We start from the raw sequence: 20,936 nt of genomic DNA on the forward strand, positions 1-20,936 counted from the left end.
TCTGTACAAGTTGGTGTTTCTCCCTCATTGTGGGACGTAAAGCTCCTCCGTGTGTGTGTGTTCCTTATGTATTCATTTTCCTGCCACATCCAGAGCATGAAATGAAAGCAGGGATAAAGGCATGATCATCTTACAGCAACAGAGATATTTTTGCAAAGATGTTACAATGAGATTTTTTTCTATCAAATTTGTTTCTTGTTTTCTTAGTAATCTAGAACTTCATTTGAAGTAAAATTTTCACTTTGGGAGAAATTTTTATGATGTGTCTGTAGGTATTTACTGTGAAGAGTCTTAAAAGTAAAGGGGAAAAAAACAAGTTGAGAAAAACATGATTGTCATTCTTTCACAAACATTCTGTTATATTTTGTACCATTGGTAAGTTAGAACTGAGCCATTCTTTGCTACAGGGAAAACTGAAATGTTTCAAAACTTTGCATTTTAACTTTAAACGTTATGTAAACGCTGAGTTTCACATACCAACACATTGCTGTTAAAACCTAATGATATTGATCCTTAAATCTTTCTAGGAAAGTAGGCCATTGTGCCCTGTGCGGGCATATACCTGAGACCCCACCATGTCCCACCAGGGAGGCATGGACATATTCTCTAAAGTGGAGATGGGAGGTGCTCCTGGGAGTGAACCAGTGCATGGGAGAGCTCCCTGTTGCTTCCTTTTCTCCCTTTAGAGACGGGTGGCTTATCATTCTATCCCCAAGTCTTCTAGATAGCACTTCAAGACCTGGTAGTGCACACAGATCTTTAGAGAGCCTATCAGGGTGCAGCTTTTATTTTATTTTATTTTGTTTCATTTTATGTTTTAATGACATCTATCTGAAAGTTACAGAGAGAGAACTAGAAAGAGGAATCTTCCATTCACTGGCTCACTACCCCGATGGCTGCAACGCCACAGCCAGAACCAGGAGCCAGCAGCTGCTTGGGGTTTGCCACGTAGGTGGCAGGGGTCTGTGTACCTGTCCATCTTCCTTGACCTTCCCAGGAGCATTAGCTGAGTCTCTAACCAGTACCTATGTGGGATATTGGTATTACAGGCACTGGGTGAACTCGCTGTGCCACAGCACTAGCCCCAGGGTGCAGGTTCTGATGCAAAAGGATTGAGTCAGTACCCATGACTCTACATTCCCAACAGTGATGCTGAGCTGCAGATCTGTAGAGCACACTTGGACTCTCAGATGCTAAAGCTCCTGTCTGAGGTGTGACCTATATGCATTCACATGATGCCAGACCCTTCAGCCCACCACTCTTTCTCTGGGAACAAGAAACCTGTGTTGATAATAGTATACTAGCATAACACAGGTAAATTTCAGAAAACTAAGCGTCATCTGCTTGAACAAGACCTTCCATACACAAATTCATATATGAAAAGCAAATACAATTTGTTGTACACTGTGGGGTGTATCAGTCAACCTACAGGGAACTGGAAGTAAACATTAGGAACTAAAAATGGTGTTAAAGAATCCTGGCCCAATCTGAGTCAGTACCAGTAATGTCTTAATGACAAGTGCTTTTCTCCAACTTTGTGGGCATCTGTACAAGCTGATGCACATCAGGAGCTGTGAGAGTTTAGTGTCTTTATGACGGCTTTCTCAGGTGCATTACCAGGAAGCTGGATCAAAAGTGGAGCAGCAGAAACTCAAAACAGCACTCTGAGAAGGATGCCACCGTTGTGAGCAGTGACTTCAGTGGCTTAACTTGCTGTACCACAATGCTGGCCTCAAGTGTAGCGTGTATTAGTGACTCATTGGGTTTATGACAAGTATCTCTTAGTCATAAAGAAGTAGGAAAACTGCAAAGTAGGGTGCTGGTTGCCTATAAAGACCAGAGAAGAGATTTACATTTGGCAAACAGACTTCACTCAGTGTTCTTCGAGCGTCACTCTTAGAGAATGCATTTAATGGAGAACTGTCCAATGAGTATGAGTCCAGCCATACTGAATACTCTGCAATGTCCATTTCCGTATGTCTGATGCACAGTGAGAGCTTGTTCATGAGGGTGTGATGGTGGCTCTTTAGATGGTAAGTCTCCCCTAAAGAGGATGCTGTGTCTCATGGTGTCATTCTGTTGTCTTCAAGGTCGCTCAGAAGGTGTTGAAGAATGCTAAACAAGCATGCCAAAGACTAGGACAGTACAGAATGCCATTTGCTTGGGCAGCAAGGTAAGAGAATATTTTGTACCTCTCTGTAGATGAAGAGAGATACATAGATAGATAGGTAGAAATGCATATTCTGCTGGGTGGCCAGAATCAAAGATCTGAGTTGTAAAACTGAGAAATAAATAAACTCTAAATCTGAAAAAATAATTTAACAGGACCACAGAGAAGAAAGATGGTAGTCTGAGAGTTGCTATTTATACCCAGCAGATTAATAGGAATGCTTACTGCAAAACTGACCTTCCAGGGACCAGCCACTCACTCACACTGTGAGTGATGACCATCAGGAAGGTCTGCAGTGGCATTTGACTGTGTGTGCTGCTTCCTTAGCATTAGCTGTTTGCTGAAACTGGTTTCTATGTAAACTGAGTTAGTTGTGTTCATCTTCATTAATGTTTTCTGTGTTTTTAGATAATGAGATTTCTCTTGGCAGTAACCAGTGGAATAACAATTAGTCTATGCATCAAAGCCAGAGCTAAATGGCAGATTTATTTTAGTCTTCTGGAAACCCATTTAAAAAATGTTGTTTTGCTATTCTAGGACATTGTTCAAGGATGCATCTGGAAACCTTGACAAAAATGCCAGATTTTCTGCCGTCTACAGGCAAGACAGCAATAAACTGTCAAATGATGACATGCTCAAGTTACTTGCAGACTTTCGGAAGTGAGTTTCAAGGTCTTATTTCTACACCTGAATACCAGAGATTGTGTGGTGGGGATGGGAAGAGAGAGGCAGCGTCGTGTAAATTGCTCAACTCATGTCACAGGGTATGAGGCATGGGGGTAGAATGTTTCCTCAAGTCCTGGGGGAGGAAGAAAGAGTGCAGAATCAGTCACTTGGTTCATTTGAATTATATGCAGGCTATTTGGTGCTGTGCCTTGGGGAAAGAGAGCAGCCTACATGAGGACCTTTATTGAGAGAAGGGGAAGGCCTCAGCAAAGCATCTGAAGTGGAAATGGGAAGGGACTAATTTAGGATATGCAGGGGAGAGAAGGTTGTTAGGTATTGGCATCCTGACTTGGGTGGCAGAGAGGGGAGTGTGGAAGTAGAGAGGTGTGAGTAGACATCTGGGATAAGTAGCTCCCAGTCTTCTGACTTGCAAGATGGAACTGTCAAATGGATGGTGGGGAAAGATGATAATTCACATAGTCCTTGCTGTTTGCAGGCATGGTTCTAAGCGCTTTCTCTACATTAATGAGCCTATCCGTTTCCTAGGACTGCAGTAGCCAAGTGCTACAAGCCATGCATTCTAAAACAACAGAAATTCATTGTCTTTTATTGTGTCTTAGTTCTCTGTAGCAAAAACTCAAAACCACCAGAGTAGCTGGGCCTCACTCCCTCCAGGGAGTTTCCAGGGAGGATCCTTCCCGGCCTTGGCTGGTAGCAGCATCACTCCAAGATATACCTTGGTCTTCATGTGGCTGTCTTCCTGAGTGTCTCTGTCCAAATGTTCTTTTTATGAGAGTGCCAGTCATACCAGATCAATGCCAACTGCGCTGACCCCATCCTAACTGAGCACCTCTGCAAAGACTGTTTTCCCAAATAAGGCCACATTGATGGATGCAAGAGGTTGCAACACCAGCCACTTCTTGGAGGACACAACTCAGTCTACATCATGAGGCCACATGGGACTAAGCCAGGAGTCCACTGTCCCGCAGCTGATGGAATGTGGTCTGAGTGCCTGGGCTGTCAGCCACTGTACTTGTTGGCTGCTCTGTCTGAGCACAGAAGACTGTGCCACTGGTCTCCCTTCCTAGGGACATGAAGTCTATAGTTTTTCTGAGTAAATTCTGGGAACAATGAAGTGCTAAGGGCATTAGAAGATAATGAAGTTAAAACAATGTCCAAGCAATATGAATTAACTATTTTATGCCCCAGGTATCTTTTAGTCTTAACTTTGTTGTTTGAAAAATAGATGTCAGAATGGAACTTTCACTTGTTTGCCTGGACCACAAGATTGGCTGTGTTACTTTTTTAAACTTCATTTTTTGACTTTTTCTTCTCTTTCATGATAGAAGAGATGTAGATTATAGGCTCAATAAGGTCCAAAAACCTGGAGATGTGTTGTTAGTAAGCATCTAATCATGTCCATGTGAACAGGCAGCCCGACATGACAGAATCCTGTATCAAGATTTTAAAAAGTGGAAAGTCTGAGATGGATCAAGCAGTCTTTAAGAAAGTGATGAAGAAGTCTCAAGGTCCCTTTCAATTAGGCCTTTCTACAGTTTTTGCTGTATTGATGTCTTCCCTGTTGGGAACTTGAAGTGTCAGCCTCAGTTAGACTGTCACTAAGCTTATATGCTTCCCTGTGTCATTAAGGTCTGCCAGTCCAGCCAAGCAGTGTACATTTTCACTGGGTTGACTGTGAAAGAACCTGCCCCAGCTCACTTAGGCAGTTAGCAGAGAGAGGTGGGTGAAGGATGAGGCCTGCTGTGGTAGCCTTTCTGGGCTCCTGAACCACACATGGGGCTCCTAGGTGCTGCCTGTCGTGTGTCATTTAGGCACCTGGATGAGGTCAAAAGATGTGATCAGAGTGCAGCTGGATCATTGTGAATCTGTTAGCATTTGTGGAAGGATAATTAGGAGAATGGTGCTTCATTTTTATGTCTACACACTAGGGAATTCTTTCCTTTGTGAATGTACTATCTGTTTATGATAAGAAATACAGAAGAATAAAAGGAAGACAAATGACTTACTTTTAGTTTTACCCTTCATGGAGGACCATGCTGGACTTTGGGGAGAGGGGATATTTTCATTTTTTCTGTGTCTCTTTTTAAACTTATTTGAAAGTCAGAGAAGGAGAGAGAGCACACAGTTACCCACATGTTAACAAATGCCTGCAACACCCAGTACTTATCTAGTATTAACTCTTTTCCCCTTTTTGTACATTTACAGTGTTTCTGACTCTCAAATTACGAGAATATTTTAGAATGCTTGTGGAGAGATAAAATTAAAAGATAAGCATATTTTTGAATTTTTAAGATTTAACATATCCATTGCTTTTAAAATCTTTTTTGCACCAAAGTAACTTTTACTTCTACTTCCTATGAACTTTTTTGAAGTATTCTTACGTAAACCACAGTTAGCATTAAAAAAAAAAAACCCTTATTATAGGTTGTAGTATATTATCATGCACACAAGTACTATATTACTATACAGTAATTATTACCATTTTATAATATGAGTTCCAGGAAACTTTTAGCCTTCCTTATAGGAATTTTAGCTTGGTTACATTAGGGGCCAGTTCTGTGGCATACTGCATTGAGCCTTGCCTGCAGCACAGGGGTACCCACAGTGAGTATCCCTGTGAGTACAGTTGGATTCCCAGGTGCTCCACTTTTGATCTTGCTGCCTCCTAAATCACCTGTGAAAACAGGAGGATGGCTGCAGTACTTGGTCCCTTGTACCCTCCTGAGAGACCTAGAAGAAGCTCCTGACTCCTGGTTTCGACCCGACCCAGCCTCCGTGGTTATAACCATTTGGGGAATGAACGAAAGTGTGGAAGGCCTTTGATTTTTTTTTTTAACCACCCCATTCCCTCTTTCTCTGTAACTCTGCTTTTCAAATAAGTAAAATGAATCTTTTAAAAAAAAATTGTTACACTTAATTAAATTGCTTGCTGTATTTTCCCTCACTTGATCGTCATGCAATTCATAATAATCATGATGATGCTGATTTAGGAAAATGGACACTCTGTTGCTGGGGGTCGGGGGGGAATATATCTGTGAAACCTAATATTTTGGAGGAGGTATTTTATATATTTCCTTTTATATGAAGAAATGAGCAGATCTGACTAGCTAAATGGAAAGACAGGCATAAACTTAGTTGTACAGGATATGTAACAAAATATGAGTTATGCTTATCTCTGAACAATGAGTCTACAGGTGATTCTTCACTTTCCAATTTATAGAGTTCTGTCACTTTTACATGAAGTTAAAAAAAAATCGAACGTTTGCTTTTAAGAGGTTTTGACATTTTGGAGGTTGGAACCCTGCCTTGGAAGTTATAGGCAGGTTCCTGGGACTTGCCCCTAGTGACAGTTCTAGCATAGCCCCAGCTTACCATCCTATCTTCCTCAGTGGATGTTGGACAGGGGGGCATCACAGTGTCACTTAGGGCCTGGGTGGACAGCCCACAGCCAGGCAGGTTCTGACCTGGCCACTATGTCTCCTGCCTGTGCTTAGCCCTGAGGGAACGAAACAGAGCATGCGCTCCAGGTGGCCAGGTAGAGACACCCAGTCCCAAAATTGGGGTCTGATGTGCATAGCATCAGAAGCAGTAGCAGTGTTAGTGGAACCCTGCTTTCCTGAAGACCCTGTGGGAGCCCTGCTGTCTACACCATCCTCTACAGCTGATGGCTAGGGCCCTGAAGGAGCAATATCCATGTTCTTTTAGACCTTAGCATTGCTACCTTGCTTGCTTTTCTTTCTTTCACAGAAAATAATTTCATGTCAGGGACCTGGCAAAGCTATTGTTTTTGCTGCCATAATTTTTCTTTCAAAATGCCAATAATGGATCAGACCGATCTCTCAAGCTGCTTCATTCTCCATGAAATAGCTGCCAAAGCTCATTAGTCACATTCCGCTTTCCCTTGCAGTCATTATCCAGGGCTGTGTTCCAAGATGGAATAAGAAAGCAGTTCTGTCAGATAGATGGCATTGTTGACGTGTGTGTTCCAAGAAATATTTTTTCATAAGAAGAAAGGCTTGATATTTTATACTTGACTTATTGATTGTATGGTATCTTTTCTAACTTACGGAATCATAAGGTATAAAGACAAAGTGTGTGAATACAGAAATTGTTTTAAAATGTTAGCCTTTTTTGAAGATGCTACTATGTTAGTTTAAGTTATGAAAGTGCTAAGACTTTTGCATCCACTACTTAATGCACCTGTATTTATAGTTTCATTTTCTTTGCATGCAAGTTTTACTTTCTTAGTCCCATTTCATTCTGATGACGCTGAACTTAAGTCATGGGAACAGCATGGCTTTTCTATAGATCTGGACCTAGATTCCACCAAGCTTGTGTGTCTGCCCCGCTGTATTCCCTTTGTGCACCATCAGGCCACGCAAATCACAAGCACAGCATGTACACTGCCCTCTTCTTTGTTTGTGCTGGAGAAATTGCACTCATCCTTCAAAGCCGCATCTGGCACAGTGCTGTGATAGGAAGGCTGGGACGGACTGCTGGACTTCTCTACCTTGGTCTCCTTGTTGTCTTGTTGTTCTTCCTTCTTTTTCGTTCTTCTTCTTTCTTCTTGTTTTGATTTGAAGACAAATGTGCATGTCTGTACATGCACGCACACACATGTTTTTCCTGCTGGCACCCCTCCAGAAGCCCTCAGCAACACTCATGGCAGAAGCCTGGAATCAGGAGCCCAGCGTGATAGCCTAGTGGCTAAAGTCCTCGCCTTGAACACGCCAGGATCCCATGTGGGCGCCGGTTCTAATCCCGGCAGGCCCCACTTCCCCTCCAGCTCCCTGCTTGTGGCCTGGGAAAGCAGGTAGAGGATGGCCCAAAGACTAGGGACCCTGCACCCACAGCCATGTGAGAGACCTGGAAGAGGCTCCTGGCTCCTGGCTTCAGATCGGCTTACTCCCAGCCATTTGGGGAGTGAATCATTGGATGGAAGATTTTCCTCTCTGTCTCTGCTCCTCTCTGTGTATCTGACTTTTCGGTAAAATAAGTACATCTTAAAAAAAAAAAGCAAGAGATAGGAATCTTTCTCAGTAGGAGAAAAACAAATGCCAAATACATTGGCCTCTGAGCTTTCATGTTTCTTGGCAGTGTTCAAGGAGAAGATATTAAGCAGGTGGCTCATAAAGACCCATGTGCTAACATTCTGTTTTCTAGGAATAATTGTGTCATATTGAACAAGTCATTTAACCACACTTCTGCTATTTTAAATTGGGTTGCTATGCTGGTGCAATTAAAAATAAAGACTAGCAGAATCTATTTTATTTTATATATTTTATATCATGATACTGTATGAACAATCCAGAAAAGGATTCCACATGAGTGTGAAGTTGTTTAACCTCTGGAATAATTAGTGTGGAAATGGGCTTGCAAAAGCTTGAGAAGGGGTCCATTCTTCATAATATTCTTTGTGGTACTTCTGTTTTTAGCAGTGATTCATATGAGTGTGTAACTTACTGATTAAATGTCTCTGTGAAACAAGTCTTAAGGAGCATCTGCTTCATTCGATTTTCACATCTGGACCTAGGAGAATTTTGATCAACTAGGGGTAGCCTAAACATCAGAAAATAAAATTTCACAAGGAAAAAAATTGGAATCCTACTTTACATTCCAAAAGCATAAATACAGGATAAAGAAATGTAGTGTATTAATAAGGGATATGGAAAAAAAGATTTAGGGATATGAGGTAATTGTGAATTTAATGTGGGTCGCTAGAGTGGTATGAGTATTCAAAAATGATAGCACTTGTAGGAGAGTATACCATTGGAAACTGGAGAACGTCTCCACCCCAAGCCAGCCAGACCATACCAGGTTCTGAGTCTAATGATTCAAATAGTACATCCTTCTGGAATAAAAGTGGCATTGGAGGAAAGTGCAGAAGTGCTAAATTGGAGGACTTTTGAGTGTGTGGTTGCTGTATGTAGATGATTAACAGAGAAACATAACAAGACCATTTGCTGAGCAGAAGTTTCAGAGAAGCAGATTTCACTACTGCATGAGAAGGAGCATTCTGATGTGAAAACGGCTTTGTTGAAAGTTCGCCTAACCCTAGATCAGTGTATCACGAATGTGAGTGGAGATTCTGTTTCTGGACCAGGTCAGACCAAATATAAACAGCAGTGTTGGTTTAATTGAACTCCTGTGTCCTCTCAGCAGCTTGCCATACCCAAGAAACTACCGTGATTTCAGGTTCTAGATATCGGTGATTTTAGCTGAGCCAAGGAATTGTGCTGAGACTGGAATGGATCGGAAATGCTTTACCTGGTTTACTGGTGCAGTAGCCTTCCCTTCTCTTTCACTTTTACAGTTTCAGTTACCTGTAGTGGACCACTGTTCGAAAATACTAGATGGAAAAATTCCAGAAAAAGACAATATGTATGTTTTAAATAGCATGATGACATCTCAACCATGTAGCTCTGTTCCTTGTGGGACCTGAAACATCCCTTGGCTCAGTGTAACCATGCTGTCTACACTTCGCACCCTCGTGGTTATGCAGCAACCACTTCAGTTACCAGGTCGACTGTGATGGAACTCCAGTGCATGTGTTCAGCTAGCCATTGTTTTATTTGATAATAGCACTGAAGTACAAGGGTAGTAATGGTCTCATTTTTATTACAATTATTATTCTTTATTGTTCCCAGGCTCTTACTGTGCCTAATTTAAGTGTTGTAGGTATGTATGTATAGAAAAAAGTGTAGTTTTTACCTGGTTCTGTAGTATCTGCAATTGCAGGCATCCACTGAGGGAAGTTGGAACATAATCCCTGTGGGTGGTGGGGAGTACTGTAGTCTTTCTATACCTGTGCCGTACAACCCAGGACCGCTGGGCATGTGGCTAACCTGAGTGCTTGAAGTACAGAAGATGTGCTCTGTCTAACATGCACATTCATTTTTTTAAAAGAACATACAGTTTGGTACTGATTACACACCAAATGATAATAAATTAGATTTATTGGGCTAAATATAATATTCTGGGGAAATGACTTTTACCTGTTTCTTTGTACTGTTTTGTTTTTCATGTGGCTGCATTCTGTTTCTCTTGGAGACGCTGCTCTGGGATTTAGGTTTTAAGGTTCACCTGACTTGACAGGTGTTTGATTTTTCTCTTTTGTTTGTAGACCTGAGAAGATGGCTAAGCTACCTGTGATTTTAGGCAATCTAGACATCACCATTGATAATGTTTCCTCAGACTTCCCTAGTAAGTGCAAATTCTGTGTAAGAAACAAAGATTTTTTGGCTTTTTTGGTTTTTTACTTCAGCTTGGACTGTTTGGGATATTTTTTCCAGATTATGTTAACTCATCCTACATTCCCATGAAGCAGTTTGAAGCCTGTGCTAAAATTCCAATCACATTCGAAGTAGAGGAATTTGTGCCCTGCATCCCAAAACACACTCAGCCTTACACTGTCTACAACAATCACCTTTACGTTTACCCCAAGTACTTGAAATACGACAGTCAGAAGTCTTTTGCCAAGGTAACTGGATGTTGAGGTTTCAATTTAGAGATCAAATTGCTGCCTTAGGATTTGGCCTGCCTTGTTCTTACGCGTATGTATTCTGACTTGTTGGTTTTTGCCCCCTTATTCTTCTCTTACTATAAATATTGCCACAGGCCAGAAATATTGCCATCTGCATTGAATTCAAAGAGTCAGATGAGGAAGATTCTCAGCCCCTGAAGGTTTGTTTTGTTTTGATGTTCATCTGCATGTTCTAACACCTGCATGACACTAGGTAACTGAAGCAGTTGAGCACATCTGAATTGACGCAAGGCAGAAATATATTATAACCTGTCACCACATAGGCTGAACTTCACAGAATATCTAGTGACTAATTCTTGCTTCTGAAGGACTATTTTGTTGTTTTTGTAAGGGATTTATATTGTTATATATGTCCAATTCATCAGTCACATATTGTGCACCAACCATGAACCAAGCATTCTGTGGGTACTAAGAATTAGAGTGTGAATAGTATTGGTAATAGAAATAATAAATGTAGATCAAGGATGATGGTTACTCAATGCTTATTGTAGAATAATGATAGTAGTAGAGTATATATCAGTGTGTTAAATGCTGCTCAACCTCAGACAGACATCACTGTTGCATTTAATTTTTCTGATTCTCCAAACAGTCCTTGAGTTGGATGCAGTTATAAAGTTCATTTTTCATGTAACAGAACTAATGCATTGACCTTAAAGCCTGTGAAGGCATGCATTAGTGAGACTCACACCAGGCACTCTGGCTTCAGAGCACAACCTCTTACTGTAACTATGGGAAAACAGTTTTCCCAGAAGGGATGGAAACAGAAATGCAAAAATGAACACAGCCCACAGTGAGAGGGAAAGGCAGTCCTGGCCACCAGAGGGTACTGAAGTAGCTTTTGGATACACCTGAATAATAAGCATAGAGAAATACTGAGGGTACATGGAGGAAGGAGTTGATAATTTCTTAAAGGAAAAACAAGAACGTCTTTTTGGTATACATAGAAGTATATTTTATTCCACGAAAGCAGTTGGATAAGCGGAAGTATGAGATTGAGCTCAATGTGCAAGGCATTGCGCAGAGCTAGGAAGTGAAGGGGTGAGCAAGAGAGGAGACCAGTATAACTGGAGGTGAGCTGGAAGGTGGTTTGCAGGACAGGAACCTGTACAAGAACTCCATCTGTTTGGTTAAGTATACACTGTGAGCACACTGTTCTCTTCACAGCACAGCTGAGTATAACTTCTCGCTCCACTAAGCAGACACTAGTGTTTAACTTCATGAACTTTGTTTCAGTGCATTTATGGAAGACCCGGTGGACCAGTGTTCACGAGAAGCGCCTTTGCCGCAGTTTTGCACCATCAGCAAAACCCAGAATTTTATGATGAGGTGAGTGCTGTTGTAAAGGCAGAATCCAATTTGACCAATTTTATGGAACAATCTGAATTACTTGCTTGGTAAACCAAAATTCGAGGGAAGCTGCCTAGTATGCTAAAATTATGATTGAGCTAAATGTTAAAGATATTTGTTTACATCCTTTTTTTTCTAATTATGAAAATAACATCCAGACCCAGTGTGATAGTCTAGTGGCTTAAGTCCTCGCCTTGCATGCACCAGGATCCCATGTGGGTGCTGGTTTGTGTCCCGGCTACTCCACTTCCCTTCCAGCTCCCTGCTTGTAGCCTGAGAAAGCACTCGAAAATGGCCCAAAGCCTTGGGATCCTGCACCTGCGTGAGACACCTGGAAGAAGCTCCTGGCTCCCGGCTTTGGGTTGGCTCAGCTCTGACTGCTGCAGCCACTTAAGATGGAAGATTTCTCAGTAGATCTGACTTTCCAATAAAACTTTTTAAAAAAGAAAGAAAGAAAAGAAAATAACATCCATTGTTAAGAATAAAATTTTGAGGGCTGGCATGGTGATGTGTTGAGCTTATCTTCCACCTCCACTGCTGGCACCCCATGTGGATGCTGGTGTGTGTTTTAGCTGCTCTTTGATCCAGCTCTCTGCTTAGGGCCTGGGAAGGTATCAGAGAGCAGCTTAAGCCTTTTGGTCCTACACGCGCATTGGAAACCAGAAGGAGGCTTCTGGCTTCTGGATCGGCTCAGCTCCAGCTGTTGAGGCCATTGGGGAGTGAACCAGCAGATGGAAAGTTTCTCACTCTCTGTTTCTCTTTCTGTCTGTAAATCTATCTTTCAAATAAAAATAAATAAAATTTTTTGAAAAAGTAGATAATATGGTAAAAAGTGGCATTACTACCACAATTGATATTCTGGCTTGCTTACTTTCTCTCTCATTCAAAAAATATTTATTTGTGTATTTGAATGGATGAGTTACAGAAAGAATGGGAGACACAGAGTGGAGGAAGGATTCCATTCTAGATTGTTCTCAAAGGGCTGCAGCAGCCTAAGCCAGGCTGAAACCAGGAGCCTGCAGCTCGATCCTGGTCTCAAGTGTGGGTAGCAAGAGTCATGTCCAAGCATTCACCCCCTCTTCTGCTGCTTTATCAGGCAGCTGGATTGGAAGTAGAAAAACTGGGACTTTAATGGCACTCCTATGCAATTCTGCTGAACCTGCTGAACCTCATTGACAGCCCCTATTTTCTTTCTGGTTTGTACTTTTGCCACTTACGTGTGGTTAGGGGACATGGAAATCTTACATTTTTACAAAAAAATCTATTTATTTGAAAAGCAGGGTTATTTATTTGAAAGTCAGAGTTTACAGAGTGGAGGGGAGAGACAGGAAGAGAGACAGCTTCCATTTGCAGTTCATTCTCCAAATGGCTTCAGTGTCCGTAGCCAAGCTGATCTGAAGCTAGAATCTTCTTGCAGTTCTCCTTCTTGGGTAGCAGGGGCCCAGGCTGTCTTTGCTACTTTCCCAAGCGCATTAGTGGGGACCTAGATTGGAGGTGGAGTAGCTGGAGTCAAGATGCCAGATGATATGCCAGCATCGTGAGACATTCACCGGCTACTCCACAACAAATCTTAACTTCTTTATTATTACGTCTGTTTACAAAGAATTATTAGTTTATTATAAGTACTGTATGAATTATATCTTAGTCTTTAAAACGATTTATTTATTTGAAAGAGTAACAGAAAGGGAGAGAGAAAAGGAGAAAGAGAACTTCATTCATTGGTTCACTCCCCAGTTGCCCACAACAGCCAGGACTGGGCCAGGCAAACGCCTGAGCCTGGAACTCCCTCTGGATCTCTCCTGTGGGTTTAAGCACTTAGGTCCTCATTCACCACCTTCCCAGACACATTGGCAAGAAGCTCGTTTTGAAGCTGGAACTCAAATCAGTGCTGTGATAAGGGCATCCCAAGCAGTGGCTCAAACTGCTACACTGTAAGTTACCCTCAGTCCTACTTTGAAATATCCTACACTGATTTTTTTTTTTAATATAGCATCTTGGTTGTGTTGAGGTAGCATAGTATGGTAGTCACTGTCATGCATTTTTTTCAGTTCTTTCTGGGCTGAAATACTGATCAGCCCTCCTTTTTTTGGTCAATGGATTCAAGGTGTGTTTCTTCCTCTTCCATCCCTGGATTCTATGAATACGAATGTCCATAACAGGAGAACAGAAACACACTGTGCATTATGTGACGCAGGTCTCTTATTTTTGCAGGGACTGTTTCATGTTTTAGAATAATAGAACGATAATTATTTTGTCTTTCCTGCAGATTAAAATAGAATTGCCCACACAACTACATGAGAAGCACCACTTACTGTTCACCTTCTTCCATGTCAGCTGCGATAACACAAGTAAAGGAAGCACCAAGAAAAAGGATGTAGTTGAAACACAAGGTTAGAAATTTTCTTTTTTTTGGATTTTTTTAAATAATTTGCCTATTGAGTTCTTAAATTGTACTTTGTTATATCGTGATGATGAAATTGCATTCTTTTATATAAAGAAGTTTTTAGATGAAGTTTGTAGGTAGCATTCCTGAATTGCATATATAAATTTTATAAAAGAATCTTTGATAATTCTAATAGCCAAGATGTGAAGGTTTATCATATACAGTGTTTTACAGAGTCCTTATTCAGGGGATTGCGGATTTCTTACTCTGATTACTACTAACTGCTCTGTACCTCCATGGGTTTTTCACTTACAGTGAGTTTTTGAGTTTTGTTTTTGTTTTTGTTTCAATAGTTGGATATTCCTGGCTTCCTCTCCTGAAAGATGGAAGGGTGGTGACCAATGAGCAGCACATCCCTGTCTCAGCGAATCTTCCCTCTGGCTACCTTGGCTACCAGGAGCTTGGAATGGGCAGGGTATAGGATTTTAACATTATTTTGTCCCCAGTTCCTTCACAAAACATTAAAGGATGGGTAAAACAAAAATGACAAAAATAACACACACAAAAAGCATACAGAATGTTGATCAGTTCCAAACTTTAGATTTTAGGTTTTCGTTATAGAGGAACTTTGGGCATTCAGTAATCAGTGCTTGTATCACATGGTCAGAATTATATCGGCGTCTATAAGACTGAAACTATCAATGCCTCAGCAGGATAATAGAGACATGGAGATACTGTTAAGGGAAACGTGTGTCTCCACAGACAAGCCCCATTCAAATAAAGATGGATCAGGAATTGACTTCCAGTTTAATATAATCCTAGCAAGCACATCTTTCAACTGATGTGGTGACACATTCTGTATGTTTTCTGATTTGTGAAAACCTGATTTTTCTCTCAGCCTTTTTCCAATATTCTTTTTGGCCATCTTAAATTTTATAAGCTTTAGTTTTATAACATATTTAGATAAAGTTCTTTTTTAATGTTTTGTCGTATTTGAATAATGCCAAATGTGGGATCATATTATGGATAGTTAAAAATAGTCCGAAAGAAAGGTAAATTGTATAAGTTGCAGTTACGGATCTTAGTTTGAAAATTTAAAAAGAAAAGCGGGGAGGCTTTCAGAGTTTCAGATAGCACAGATGATCAACCCCAGGCTTGTGCCAGGGGCCCTTTGTCTGGTTCCTGCTGCCATTGCTGACAGTATCAGCGAGGGACTGGAGGCCCAGGAGCTTCAGTGATTTGGCAGCTATTATGGCCCACAGCAGGGATGCAGCTATTATGGATTTCTGACCTTTAAGTGTAACACGAGTTTTTAAACTGGGATGTCTGGGTTACATTCTCTGCCTAGTCACTGAGTTCTTGGGCTGCTGGTCCCTCATCAGTACTCTCAGGGGTGGCTATGTTAGAAACCATAATAGCTGATTTGGGATGATTTTCCTCTCTGTTTTTTCAGCATTATGGGCCAGAAGTTAAATGGGTAGACGGAGGCAAGCCACTGCTAAAGGTTTCCACTCATCTGGTTTCTACAGTGTATACCCAGGTACGTGCTGTTTCATTGAAATTGGCACTGTGGCTCTGAGTTTTCACTTCTACAGAAGAAATCCTGATACCTGTTAGGAACATACTTTGATCGATGGGTCATTTTTGGAGAAAGCAAAGTGCACATATGGTACCGCTGTGTGCTGTTATAAATGGCTAGTCCAAGAAGCAACGTTTTTCAGCTATTTTCCACTTTAGCTGGGCAGTTTTGTATGTTGTCATTTTTGTATGACCCGTTTTGTAGTCTTGAGAACTACAGATACTGGAAGAAGTAAGTATTCCTATACCCACAGCATCTGCACTAATAGACTTCATTCTTTGTTCTGTCCCCAGGATCAGCATTTGCACAATTTTTTCCAGTACTGTCAGAAAACTGAATCTGGAGCCCAAGCTTTAGGAAATGAACTCGTAAAATTCCTTAAGGTAACAGATTGCACCCGTAGTAGCTCCTTTTTAATGAATTGGGGGTAGGTTGGGTTTTCTGTGTAGTAGTGTTATTACCTGCTCTTGTCTGGGCTACCTCACATTGATACTTTCCTTGTGGCTTTAGATAATGATGGGAAGTGAACTGGGAATTAGCATCACTCCCATTTTTGTTCTGGTTCTGTGTATTGTTTCCCAAGACTTGATCTCTCAAACACATTGTTTGCTGTGCACATAAAACCACTTCCTCAACTCAGGCATCTTTGTTGAGTGCTGTTGGGTACCAAGCACAGGGATGGTTACGGAAGAAACCTGTTTTACTCCAACTAAGGAACTTTTAGTTTTAGGTGGTTTTGTTTGTTTGTTTGTTTTTTGGGGTTTTTTTGGTAGGAGATAATTTAGACATGCATGCAAGTGGATGAATTAAACAGTGACGTAGTGTATTCCAGCGTTCCCAGCTGTGTGCAGGGACTAGGGAGATTCTTGAAATTCCTGAGCTCCGAGAAGGGGGTAGCATTTGTCTGGATAATTTCTTCTACCATGTGATTGTGGGAGGCAACATTTTAGGGAGGAAGGGTACATGCAGGGGGATTCTAGACTGTGAGGACTGGATGAGAGAGGTGGGTGGTTTAACAAGGAAAATGGAGTGTGTGTGTGTGTCTTTACACACTTCACCATTGCAGCATCTCACCGACTGCTCCGAGTCCCATGTGCGCTTTCCTGCTTCCCTCTTCCAATTGTAAGCAGCTTTGTGATGATATGGAGCTCAGCTGGATTGTCCCCAGCTTAAGGCCAGCTGAATAGCAGCTTCAATTCCCCTTTGCTGTGCAACATACTCTGAGGGTCGAACATTAAGACACAGATATCTGGAAGGTGGGCGTAGTTTGAAAGGGCATGGCTGCCTTCTGTCCCACCAGTTTTCCTTCTTTGAAACTGAGCAGATTCACTTTATAAAAGGTAACATGAACCCTGCCATTTCATGTATGCAGAGTCTCCATGCCATGGAGGGCCATGTGATGATCGCTTTCTTGCCCACCATCCTAAACCAGCTGTTCCGCGTCCTCACCAGGGCCACCCAGGAGGAAGTCGCGGTCAATGTGACGCGGTAAGGGAGGTGGACCAATGGATGGTCTTTTCCAGTCTGTTCTCATCTGGAACACAGCCATGCCTGTCTGGGGCGTTAGTATGTGCTGAGCATTATCCTTACAAAATGTCTTCCAATCCAACATGTAGAGACCCCATTAATTGCTTGTCTCCTTGTTTCCTGAGTGCCCATAGCATTGTCATTGTTCTACTGCTGTGATAATAATGAAATGTTTCCATTTCCGCATTACTATTCATTGCTTTATTCATTTCCGTGGTGTGTAGGGTCATTATTCATGTGGTCGCCCAGTGCCATGAGGAAGGATTGGAAAGCCACTTGAGATCCTATGTTAAGGTATGTAAAGCAAACTGTTCTGATCATTTCCATCCGTGGCTCTCCAATTTTCCTTCTGAGTACTTACTTTTTTTTCCAGTTCTGGATTACCTCTTATACTTTACACATAAGTACCTCTGCATTTTATTCTGCTCCTTGTAGCCAGTGCTTGCTTGTACCTAAGCAAAAGGAAGTACAAAGAAGGGCGGCCACTCCTTCATTTGCGTAATTTCATCCCTTCAATTACATTGTTTGAGTAGGTCTTCAAAATAATGTGACTCAAATGATATGGAAGTTTAAGGAAGAATTTTCAATTGCACTTATTAGACCTCTGATGGAGTTAATCGTCTTTACTTCTGACATTGTCAGCAAAACTGCTTCTGTCAAGATGAGAAGGCTAATAACTCTATGCATATTCTAGTTAGATAACTGTGTGCTAGCAGAAGTCATGAGGATCAGTATCAATGAGTCTTTTTTTTAAAAGATTTATTTTATTACACATATACAGAGAGGAGGAGAGACAGAGAGGAAGATCTTCCATCCAATGATTCACTCCTCAAGAGAGCCGCAACGGGCCGGTGCGCGCCGATCCGATGCCGGGAACCTGGAACCTCTTCCGGGTCTCCCACGTGGGTGCAGGGTCCCAGTGCATTGGGCCGTCCTCGACTGCTTTCCCAGGCCACAAGCAGGGAGCTGGATGGGAAGTGGAGCTGCCGGGATTAGAACTGGCGCCCATATGGGATCCTGGGGCTTTCAAGGCGAGGACTTTAGCCGCTAGGCCACGCCGCCGGGCCCCAATGAGTCTTTTATTCCTGCATAACATGGAGTATGCATGATGATGATTACTGTTCTGAAGTAACAGAGCAATGGTTACTGGTCTGCTCAGTCTTTTTTTTTTTTTAGATTTATCTATTTTTCATTACAAAGTCAGATATACAGAGGGGAGGAAAGACAGAGAGGAAGATCTTCCCTCCGATGATTCACTCCCCAAGTGACCACAACAGCCGGTGCTGCGCTGATCCGAAGCTGGGAACCGGAACTTCTTCCAGGTCTCCCATGCGGGTGCAGGGTCCCAAAGCTTTGAGCTGTCCTCGACTGCTTTCCCAGGCCACAAGCAGGGAGCCGGATGGGAAGTGGAGCTGCCGGGACTAGAACCGGTGCCTATATGGGATCCCAGGGCATTCAAGACGAGGACTTTAGCTACTAGGCCACGGTGCCGCCGGGCCCTGGTCTGCTCAGTCTTAAACACCTTTGTGAGTTGCAGTTACATGATCATTTCAAAAATAAGGTTTGGATTCTTTTGGACATATTGGAATTCGTGGTACAAATGAAGTTATGAACCCATGGCCACTGATTGGACGATGTACCTATTTTGATGGGCTCTTGGATGACATCCTGGGCCCCCTCTTCCCATGACATGACAGTCACCCTCCCAGTCTTTATTTCCCTGTCTCTCTCCCACTCATGAAATTGTACCTCGGTCCCTCATCTCTGCCCTTTGGAGCGTCTTAAGCTTTTAGCCTCGTTTTAGCCTTGTTGGTGAGCCAGTACATTAAAGTTGTCTTCTCCCCTTTCTTGAAAGTATGCTTATAAGGCTGAGCCATATGTTGCTTCTGAATATAAGACAGTGCATGAAGAACTAACCAAATCCATGACCACCATTCTCAAGCCCTCGGCAGATTTCCTCACCAGCAACAAGCTACTTAAGGTATGTCAGGAGCCAATGTGGCTCTTTGTTATTGAAACAGATTAATGAAAACTCACAGCCTCATCCATTCACCCTTTTGTGTGCCTTTCAAGTGTATCACAGCACCCTTAAAATGGCTAATAGCATTGCTTCTCCAGTAAAAACTTTGCAAATTAGGAAATAGAAAAATATTAGGAAACAAAAATTGCAAAGAGCTGTTACATTCAGAGTTACATTGGCTTTTTAATATTTTGAAGTCATTCTGGTTTTTTTTTTCAAAGTCTTTATTTATTTATTTGAAAGAGGAACAGAGAGAAAGAAAATGAGATCTTTTCATCCACTGATTCACTTCCCAAATGGCTGTAATGGCCAGAGCTGGACCAGTCAGGACCTAGGAGCTTCCTATGGGTCTACCACATGGGTGTGCCATCTTCTGCTGCTTTCCCAAGTGCATTAACAGGGAGCTGGCTTGGAAGTGGAGCAGCCGAGACTCAAACCAGCACCCACACTGGGATGCCAGTGCCTCAGGCAGTGGCTTTACCTACTATGCCAAGGCACCAGCTCCTAAGTCAGTATTCAAGGCAGTGGAAGACACTAGTTTACAGATGATTAAGACAGTGTCACCAAGTAAGAGATCAGGAAAGAGAAAAGCCTACACAGATAATCTAGCGTTGCCCCTCACTGGACTGTGCCATGGTGAATATGCACATTCAGTTTCCCTATAGCAACGTTTGTTATCAGATATGTGCTAGCAGAAGCCATTTGCCACTCATCTCTTGAGTCTGATAATAATTTGCCTTGAGATTCAGCTACATTTTAGAACCAAGCCTGCTTTAAGTCAGTAATGTAGCTAGCCTATAGGAGTTCATGTATAACCTCCTAGTTTGTTGCTTTGCTTACTAGGGTCTTTTCTTTTTTTCTTCCTTTTAGTATTCATGGTTTTTCTTTGATGTGCTGATAAAATCCATGGCTCAGCATCTGATAGAGAACTGCAAAGTTAAGGTATGGTACGTTATGCATATGGAACTTGTGTTTTCCAAGGAGAACATCTCTTATTGTTTTGTGACATTTGTTAATGATTTCTGGGTACTGATTACAGGGCTGTGGTAACCGCTTTAGAAGTAGCATATCATTTTAGCTTCTTAACAACATTGTGAGTAATATATTTATTCATTTTATGGATGAAGAAATTGAGGCTAGAGAGCTTCAGTTATTTGCCTGAAGTCGAGGCCACTATCCTGACTCCAAAGCTTACACTCCTGGACCCCTAGGCCATTGAATTCACACTTACAAACAAACAGAGTATCTTTTCCTTTGACTAGTTTGGAAGTCAAGTGGAAATATTTACACAAATTGAAATTGTCCTTACCTGGCACTATTAAGTATCTTGAACATTGTAGGCCTTCCTCGGGTCTCACAAATTTCAAATCCTCTAAACCACATGACTAGTCTTTGAGATCCTATCTCTCTTCGTGTGTGTTTTTGCAACCCTGTGGGTTCTTGGTGCTGAAGTCGTCACTGAGCTTATTGAGCTCATCTGTGTACCAGTGCCTGTCAACATGCACATGTGCCTTCTTGGCTGTCTCAGGCTCAAGGTGAACAACTTCTATAAAGTCCCAATGCTGTAAACACAGAGGATAGTGTCGCTATCCTGTTGAAGATTAAAGATTGAACTCTTGGTGAAATTCACAGTCTTGGAGTTGCCCTAGCAATAGTAAATTGTCTCCAGATGGTAGCTGG

General features: G+C 41.9%; 1 protein-coding gene across 6 annotated transcripts in view; it reads left to right on the forward strand.

The window, feature by feature from the left end:
- The window catches only part of DOCK9 (dedicator of cytokinesis 9), a 287,950-nt gene that overhangs the window by 184,067 nt on the left and 82,947 nt on the right, over positions 1-20,936 (forward strand). For all 6 annotated transcript variants that reach the window (XM_004577379.4, XM_058670515.1, XM_004577380.4 and 3 more), the window contains exons 14-27: positions 2,091-2,173; positions 2,708-2,830; positions 9,981-10,060; positions 10,150-10,337; positions 10,475-10,540; positions 11,634-11,726; positions 14,014-14,137; positions 14,484-14,605; positions 15,584-15,670; positions 16,003-16,092; positions 17,082-17,197; positions 17,461-17,530; positions 19,092-19,217; positions 20,127-20,198. In XM_004577379.4, the coding sequence (XP_004577436.2) occupies positions 2,091-2,173; positions 2,708-2,830; positions 9,981-10,060; positions 10,150-10,337; positions 10,475-10,540; positions 11,634-11,726; positions 14,014-14,137; positions 14,484-14,605; positions 15,584-15,670; positions 16,003-16,092; positions 17,082-17,197; positions 17,461-17,530; positions 19,092-19,217; positions 20,127-20,198 (1,440 nt within the window). The remainder of the gene's footprint in view (positions 1-2,090; positions 2,174-2,707; positions 2,831-9,980; positions 10,061-10,149; positions 10,338-10,474; positions 10,541-11,633; positions 11,727-14,013; positions 14,138-14,483; positions 14,606-15,583; positions 15,671-16,002; positions 16,093-17,081; positions 17,198-17,460; positions 17,531-19,091; positions 19,218-20,126; positions 20,199-20,936) is intronic.

This window comes from Ochotona princeps, chromosome 12 (genome assembly GCF_030435755.1).
Source record: "Ochotona princeps isolate mOchPri1 chromosome 12, mOchPri1.hap1, whole genome shotgun sequence".
NCBI classification, from domain to species: domain Eukaryota; kingdom Metazoa; phylum Chordata; class Mammalia; order Lagomorpha; family Ochotonidae; genus Ochotona; species Ochotona princeps.